Here is a 9,050-nt window from a genome sequence, read left to right as displayed (position 1 = left end):
GTGGATTTTATACCTCAAAGTAGTAAAAAATGGAGCGTGTGGAACCCTCTTATGAGAAAATGTTTCAAATTGCTCATACCAAAAAAATTTATTGTTGAATTAATGTTATTTAATATTTTATGCATGAGTGTGAATAACAAAACTTGCCATAAATTTTGTTTTTTGATATATTGATGATGATCCTATTATATTAGAATCAATACTTATATCATGGGATTTGGGGTTACTAGGTGTGAATGCGGATTTGAGTAATTCCACTAAATCTCTTTGGTTGTAGCATTAGTGTTAAACATTTTTTAAAAAAAAATTAGCTATTTTTTGAGAACAAATGTTGAGAAAAATCAAACTACTTTTTAAAATTAATAATTTCTTTATGAAGTTATCTATACTTAAGAGTCGAACTTATGTAATTTGGGGGAATATTCTTAAAGAACATGCATTAGAGCATCATCTTTTGAGTTGTGCTAACCTAGAAATTTTAATTTCTATGACTTTGTATGGTGAAATTTCTATGAAATATGGGGTTATCCTTGAATATAATTTTAAAAAATAACAAATAAAACAAGTGAAGAGAGAGAGAAAGCACACGATCATTTATACTGGTTCAGACCAATATGTCTTATGTCCAGTCCCTAAGCACAAAGCAAGGGATTTTTATCATAAGGGGCAATTATTATAACATACAAAGCAGCCTAAACATTGACTTTGTTTATCTATGTCACTTTTTATTGTTGTTTTCTGTAAGCTTCCTAAAGCTAAAAATTCAAGGCTCTCTAACATGTCTAGATCCCAAGTTCTACAACTTTTCTCTTCAATATTATGCGGTTTAAGCAGAGGAAGAGTATCTCAAATACAAAAGAGAACTCACGCGCGCAGAACAATCTGCACATCAAAATATAATAGCTTTGAAATATTTAACTTCATTGTTCTGGATATTCATCCCTTAGAGAGTGTTAAAACTGTTGGACAAGACCTTCCTTTGGATGCACTGATTTGTTCACCGATCAAAGATATCTATCTTCAATGCTTTGCCACAACTCAATCAAACTAATGTATAAGTTCTACTTCATGAAATTATGGACCTCAGATTTTGTTCTTCAGCGGAATTATTTGATCAATAGCTTCACATAATCATACCAATACAAAGCCAACAGATAGAGAATTCAAACGAAATATCATTTCGGAACTTATGATGTTATGCTAGAGTTATATACATATATATATATATCTCCCCAGTTAGCATGCAACAGAAAAGATTTAAAAGGCCACAAGCAAAAACATAACCAGTTTGATAAAATGCTAGCGGAGAACATTATTAGAAGTACGATATCTTTCAAATCATGACATAAATCCGTGCAACAAACCATCATTGCTTGGATCATAACTTCATCTAGTGCCAAATTGTAGGAGAAACAGATCCTGTAAGAAATAGAGTAGCATGTTAAGCATTCCCAAGTAACTCTATAGACAAGATTACTTTATTGTTGTTATCTTGGTTTTCCCAATTTAGTCAAAAGCCCAATGTTTCGTTTGGTAAGAAGCATTAAAAATGAGGGATAAGGATTATGATTAAGATAGGAAAAACTATTAAAGAGTGTTTACTATGAGTACTTTTTTGTTATATAGGATTAAGTAGTCTCATGTAGGTGGTATTAGGGAATATTACCTCTCCTCATGGTATCTCTCAATCCCACATATATAGATTTGTCCAATCTCAAATAACAAGTAATAACTCATGCTAAAGACTCTTTTAACAATTTTTTTCACTTCCAATCATAATTCTTATCTCTCATTTTTAATGCCTCATACCATATGGAACCTAAATATTATAGCTTAAAAATACTTGTACAAGGTCCAAATGTGATTTTGATTTGAGCATCACTACTAAGTGAAAAATGTTTGTCTACATTAACATATAGACTCTAGTAATTTACTATCACATGGTTATTATAAGTAAGAGTTGAATGGGGTAATAACAGGAAGAGGAAAAATATAAATCATTACCTCGTGGCTAGTCTCTAATGGTGAGGTATTTAACCACATAAACTGCAACTATGACATGGACTTTGTCTGTTACTGTGTTCACAAACTTGTAATAGGCTTGTCTCCAAGTTTGGTTGAAGAGCAACGGCCCCACAAAGGCCCAAAATCCAACAATGAATCCCAAACCCATGCTCAGGTAAAATTCTCGAGAGAATAATGAGGCATCTTCTTCTTCATCCTGATTAACTTCTTGAGGTGGCAGCATATTATCTTCTGGGCACTTTTTGCTCAATGGCAATCCACAAAGATCAAGGTTTCCTTCATAACACGAGGCATTAAAGCTTTGCAACTGTGTTCCTGTTGGGATTTTTCCATAGAGATTATTGTTTGACAAATCTAACACACTGAGACGATCAATATGAGCAAGACTTGGAGGAATTGGCCCTGATAAATTATTTTTTGACAAATCAAGAAATTCAAGTGATTTTAGATTTCCAATCTCCTTGGGTATTTTTCCACTCAATTGGTTTCTTGACAAATTCAAGGAAACCAATCCCAACAAAGATACAAGTTCTCTTGGTATTTTTCCTGATAGAGCATTGCTAGAGAGATCAATACTTTTAAGAAGGAATTCTGGCCTCATAAACATGTAATCCTGCCCTTTCCACATCAATGTTATGTAGAATTCCAAACTATCAAAGATATTATAAAACCATGTTGTATTGATGGTATAATAATGATAGCTGTTACTTAAGTTGATGTACTCTTGTGCCATAGTAGTAAAATTTTGAAGGCAGGATGGAATTTCATTGGACAAGTTATTACAAGAAAGATCCAGGAGTCGAATTTGTGTCAAGTGGCAAAGATGCACAGGTAGACTTCCATATAAATGATTCATCCGTAAGCTTAAAATTTTCAATTGTCCAAGGCTTGTCCCAATCCATGAAGGTATTGATCCGAACAACTTATTCATTGACACATCCAATAATAATAGCTTGGAGCAATTCACCAAAGACAAAGGAAGTTCTCCAGTCAAGCTATTGTTTCTTAATACCAAAGCTTCTATATTCATAAGGCATCCTATAGAGGATGGGATCTCTCCCAACAAATTATTGTTGCTCAAATCAACAAATTGTAATGAGTTCAGTCGGCTCTAGCAATTAGGTAGATGCCCCTTTAATTGATTGTTTGATATGTCCAAAATGAGAATGCCTCCATCCTCAGTTTGGCTACATGCAAGCAACATCAAATTTGAGAACTTATTTTTGGAAAGATGAAGTTCTGATGCTTGCCCAAAAAAGGATGGAACTGCACCTTCAAAGTTGTTTGAAGTTAAAATAATGATTGGTCGATGATTGAACTCCAATGGTAAATTCGAGATTTGACCAGAAAAATTGTTGGATGAGATGTTCATGTAATCTAAATCTTTCAATAGTTGCCAAAACCATTCTGGTATAAAACCAGAAAGACTACCATTAGAAATATCCAAAGAGTATAATTCATGTTGATTACGAAGCCAATGTGGAAAATTAGGACCTATCATGCAAGAAGCCATGAGCAAATGATATAATTGGAAAGGAGGAATCCAACTACTGCTAATGTTCAAGGCCAACGGATTGTAAGACAATGATAGAACCAACAAATTAGAAAGATTTCTAAAATGAGATTCGGTAATTGCACCTCCCAAATCATTATCATTCAACCGCAAATATTTCAATTGAGATTGTGATCCTAAGCTTTCAGGTATTTTTCCTTTTAATTTGTTGTGAGAGAGATCCAAATCTTGCAAAAAGAAAAAAGCCGAAAGATCAGGTAACATGCCCGTCAATCGATTTCCTGGAAAATATAAACTTTGCAATGGATGTCTATCACACCGTGATGTATTAGAAATGAAACTTTGAAGGTCCCCACTCAAGTTATTGTAGCCAAGTGTTAAGCTCTTCAATGTGCATATATTCCCTAGTGATGTTGGGACTTCACCTTGGAGATAATTAGAGTTGAGATCAAGAACTTTAAGAGAGTTCATTGTGTTTCCAAAACTCTCAGGAATGGAACTGCCAAGCAAGTTATTATTGAGGTACACTTCATAAAGATTGAAGGTGAAGTTGGAAATCCAATGGAATATGGTTGATGATGTGAAATGATTAAAAGACATGTCAAGATGGAGAAGAGAAGTAAGGTTGGGATCGAAAGATGTGACGATAAGATTATTTGATGAAAGGCTACAATTGATCAAATAAAGCTCTTGAAGAGTGGAGCCAAAGTTCAACTTCATTACTGACATCAAGTCATTATAAGAGAGATCAAGAACAGTGAGGGAAGAAAAATGAAAATGAGAAAATAGAAAGGAAGGATCATTAGTTGAAAGACTACAGTTTCTTAGATAAAGCTCTTGAAGGTTGGAGCTGAAGTTGAAGGGCCACTTAAATAATGATGAGCTCAAGTTGTTAAAGGAGAGATCAAGAACGACCAGAGAAGAAGAATAGTTGGAAGGAAGGTCATGTGCATAAGTGATGCCACATCCTGTTAATTGCAGTTCTCTCAGTTGAGGCAAAAGTTTGCCAATAATTTGGAGCCAGAGATGAGAATAGCCAACATCACTGACATTATTCAACCCAAGATTTGTTATTGAAGAGAGCTTAGATATCCAATCTACATCACGATTGTTTTTGTCGGCCACTGTGAGGTTAGAATCATAACCACCAAGTTGCAGTGTGTGCAGCATGGAGAGATTCCCAAGTTGATAAGGAATCACTCCATCAAGATCATTTCCTCCAAGATGAAGGTACTGCAACTTGGAAAGATTTCCGATTTGCCAAGGGATAGCTCCATCCAAGTAATTGTTACTCAGATCAACATATTGTAAGTTTGAAACCTTTCCCAATTCATTGGGAATACTCCCAACAAAAAGAGAATGAGAGAGGTTGAGATATCTCAAGTTCGTGAATGACTCTATGGACTTAGGGATGTCACTTGGATATAAATAATTGCAACTGAGATCCAAATGTTTCAGATCATGCAAATCATTCAATAAAGTAATATTAATGACACCAACCAAATAAAGTGAGTTTGAACCGTGGAGATCAAGAATTTGAACGTGACCTGTTTCCTTGCTACAATAAACTCTTTCCCAGTTGCAACAATCTTCATCATCTCCGTCCCTCCATGTGGACAGCATAGTAGCAGAGTCAGCATAGATGCCTTGTTTGAACGAGAGAAGAGCCTTCCTCTCCCTCCCTATGCACTTCTTCATTGATTCACTATTAACGGCCTCACTGAGACTTGAACGCAACAACAGCAGCATCAATAATGCATAGAAATATTTCAACATAAAGCCCATCGTATAGATGAAATAGCTTCAATACAATACAAGTTCAAAAGTGAAAAAACTAGAGAGGTTTATGGCACAAAATTCTTTGATAACGGTGGTTCATTGTGGGGGGCTATATGTAGACGTTTTTGGTGAAGAAAAGTCACAATAGAGAGAGAACACGTTAGTTCAACAGCTTTTGTTTTAAAAATAAAAAATCAACACCATTTTGTTTTAAAAATAAAAAAATCAATACCATTATTAGTTCCTTTTAGTTTTATTTTCAAATCATAGGTTTTACTTTCTATAACCTAAAACATTGCTCTTTATATACACATAATTAAAACGAATATTTTAGAAAAGAGAACATGTACTTATTATATATAACCAATCTAACTAATTTTCCTAATATTCACAAATTAGTTATCTAGCTTTTATATTAAGCATTGGAGGTAGTATTAGACTGAATCTATATATATGATCTGTGTGTGTGTAGAACATATATTTAGACTTATTAGTAGTTGAGTAATGTTTGAGAGGAAATCACTCACATTTTGACAAAGTCCATAGATTTAAAAGAGGCAGATGAACAGTTGCTATCAATTTAGCGTATGCTTAACTCCTGTAATACATCAACATTATATTGAATGACCGTAAAAGTTGTTATTATTATCAATGGCAGAAAAAGGTTATTATCATTATCGCAGCGTTGAACATTTTAATGGTACAGTTTCATTTGGACTAATGAAGAGCATTAATTTGTCACGCGTAATAAACACAAAGTAGACTTTAGGTGCTAGAGTTGTCATCAATTTATCATCTCGTCAGCCATCTTGTATTAGAAAAATATATTAGATTTATTAGTGATAGTGTTTCATATGGGCTAATTAGTCAATGAGAGGCAAAGTCTGTAAACTAGAAAAAGTGATAGCGTTTCTATCATTTTTTTGTCTCCAACGTACAGGATGCATTAAACTTGCGTTGATTAATTAGTTTTAAACTCTCATGTACATGTAAAAGGACTATGTTTGTCAACGGCAATATCACTTGTGTGTTTGAATGAATTTCCTAATTTGAGCTCGGTATTGATATGTTTGTGTGCATGTATATGTTTAAATAATGTTTAAAATAAAAAAAAAAAGTATGGTCTACGGCAAGTTGCTCAAGCGCCAAGACCATCCGTCACTCTTGGATGGGTTTTTGTAACATTTTGGACCGTCAGATTATGCCTTAGTTTTCTAAACCATTATTTATTGATCTAGTTCAATTTTAACAATAATTTGCGTCAAATCAGTATAAATGAACATTAATCATAGGGTTTAAATAAATTTCACTATTATCATAACACTTCTCATAGTTTATAATATATTTTTTAAATTTTTTTCAGCATTCTCTACAAATTTCATTAGACTACGTAATCAACATAAGATCTGAAGAGTATTAAAAAAAAAATCAGTATAATTTAAAGCAGTTTCCAAGTTATTATCTCTTTTATGCGTCGAATGAGCTTAAAAAAGAATCCAGTGAAAATAAATTGGCACTCAACTTTTTCAATTTTCAAAGAGGTCCCAGTGAAGTCATGAGTCCTCCAGTGCATTTATTGGGGAAATATATAGGGAGAATTATAATAAGGTCTGAAAAAAGAGATAATTACAAAACAAGCATAACAAGTTATCATTTTCTATTTTTAAACTTTGTCATTAAAAACTGTTGATGCTGTTATTAAAATTTTTGAATAATTTTTTTTGAAACTTTATTGTAATTCTACCGATTATATAGGTTTTGGGTCTGAAATCAAAGGTCTAAGAATATGGTGGGCCTAATATTAAGTTCATAACATATATAATTGGACATACTAAAGGGTCAATTGTTACTGGGCTATCCAATTGACATCCATTGGGCCAGAAAGAATTAACCAGTGAGCCTTATAATATGACACAAGGAGTAACACGGTATGATCCGGTAAGACCATAACGTCTATATTTACACCGGTCAAACCATTCCATTAATCTCAAGTCTCAACTTACTTCAACTTTTAACACTGCCCCATCTTTCCATCAAGTAGGCGGCACCGCATCAAATCAGCATCCACAATGAGTCTTTTAAATTGACTATTTCTATCCGTAACATAACAACTATATTTATGTCTTTTTTTAAAATCAAATTTCACTTCGTTTTAGTTTTCATTCTTATAAAAATATTTCAAAAACGCCCTATGTTGGAATACACAATACAAGCTGTCAGTAGAACTCTTCAAAGTTTTTTATCAGCATGTTCTAAGATATCCACCATAGTCCATATACAATTAAAAAAAAAAAAGCTTAATTCTTGGGATTGCTTATTTTATAATCTTCAGTCATGTGTTTAAAGCATTCATTGCCTTCCCATGCCCTACCTCAGGCTGCGAGAATGGTATCAAAAGAAAGGGAATTAAATTTTGACGGAGAGTTCTCGTTAAATTTTTTTAATGAATATTTGAAGGAAAAAAAAGAGTATGTTGATAAGTTAAGAATATCAACGTTTGAATAATTTTCTTGGATAGGTTTTTTTCCTCCTATACATATGAAAAAAAAAAGACTCATTTTACCAATAGGATTCGAATCTTCACTCATAAAAGTATTCATATTGAGTACCACTCTGTTCCTTATTATAGGTTATTTGTACCCCAAAAGTTTGTTTTAAAATATAAGTCACTTGTAGTATAATTAATAATCTTTTTCCAATTTTACTCCTATTAATTTAATTAAAAATTTATTAATCTCTCTCTCAACTTTTCATTTCCTATGTAATTAAGTAAATCTTAATTTAAGACCAGAGGTAATATTATTTTGACAAGTTTTTGATAAATTATGTTCTTAGTGTTAGAAATATTAAAGGGAAAGGAATATTAAGTACAAATATGATGGAAGCCCATTTTGATCATTTACAAATGATGGAATATAAATAGAAACAAAAAATGTGTACCGCACCAGCATTCACGCAGAGTGGTACAACGGTGTGGAGAGGAAGTCAGAAAACTTGATGATTGGGGTGTAGAAAAATAAACTGAGACACCTCCTATTTATAGAACTACAGTAACCACTATTTTAGAAAAATTGCAATTTCACTCATTTATTATAGGATAATATTTTGATTTACAGTCAACAATTAATATCTGATTGATTTTTTTTTTCAGTCAATCAATCAAATCCATAATGTGTGATTGAATATTCTTTAATCAATCATTACTTTTGATTGGTGATTAATTTTCTTTTAATCAAAGAGATTCTCCTCTTATGAATCCAATAGTCCAGCCAATCAAGCCCAAACTAGTTTCTGTTTCTTGTTCATTTTGATGATGTTTGCGATCGTACGTGGTGTGCATGCAGCCGACACAGCTAATTAACACAAATCAAACTGCACCCACAACTCAGCGATCGACGACATGACTTATTTAATTAGGCCCCAAAGCTCCTCCTAAATTTAGAGCTGGAAAACGGGCCGAGCCCGTCAGGCCGGCCTTTTTAGGCCCTGAAATTATGAGGGTCGGGTTTGATATTTTTCTCTTAAAATGAGAAATAAGCCCTGGAGGGCCGAGGGCTTAAAAGGGCCAGCCCTGGAGGGCCGCGGGCCGGCCCTTTTAAGTCCTTTTATAAATTTTTTTATTTTTTAAATTTTTTTATATAATATTAATGTTATTAATTTTTTACATTGTTAATAATATTTCAAATATTTAGTTATTATTATCATTTTAAAATTAAATTTAGTTTTAGACAAT

General features: G+C 33.0%; 2 protein-coding genes across 2 annotated transcripts; both read right to left on the bottom strand.

Annotated features, from left to right (window-relative positions):
• Positions 1-1,178: 1,178 nt before the first annotated feature.
• On the bottom strand, positions 1,179-2,699 carry LOC114744020 (receptor-like protein EIX1). Its single transcript, XM_028932202.1, has 2 exons — positions 2,005-2,699; positions 1,179-1,419 (listed from the first exon to the last, which is right to left on the bottom strand). Exon 1 carries the CDS (start codon positions 2,651-2,653, stop codon positions 2,012-2,014), a length of 642 nt encoding a protein of 213 aa, XP_028788035.1. The 5' UTR covers positions 2,654-2,699; the 3' UTR covers positions 1,179-1,419; positions 2,005-2,011.
• Positions 2,700-3,136: 437 nt separating this feature from the next.
• LOC114744014 (receptor-like protein EIX1) lies at positions 3,137-5,323 on the bottom strand. Its single transcript, XM_028932195.1, has one exon. The coding sequence runs from the start codon at positions 5,321-5,323 to the stop codon at positions 3,137-3,139; it is 2,187 nt and encodes a 728-aa protein (XP_028788028.1).
• Positions 5,324-9,050: the final 3,727 nt, after the last annotated feature.

The sequence above is a fragment of the Neltuma alba genome, unplaced genomic scaffold (genome assembly GCF_004799145.2).
Source record: "Neltuma alba isolate B1F8T4 unplaced genomic scaffold, ASM479914v2 tig00004229_pilon, whole genome shotgun sequence".
Taxonomy (NCBI): domain Eukaryota; kingdom Viridiplantae; phylum Streptophyta; class Magnoliopsida; order Fabales; family Fabaceae; genus Neltuma; species Neltuma alba.
This window is presented reverse-complemented; position numbering and strand designations above follow the sequence as displayed.

Bases quoted from the DNA above. Each gene is read 5' to 3' on its own strand.
- LOC114744020 (XM_028932202.1), bottom strand. From the start codon at position 2,653: ATGTGGAAAGGGCAGGATTACATGTTTATGAGGCCAGAATTCCTTCTT.
- LOC114744014 (XM_028932195.1), bottom strand. From the start codon at position 5,323: ATGGGCTTTATGTTGAAATATTTCTATGCATTATTGATGCTGCTGTTG.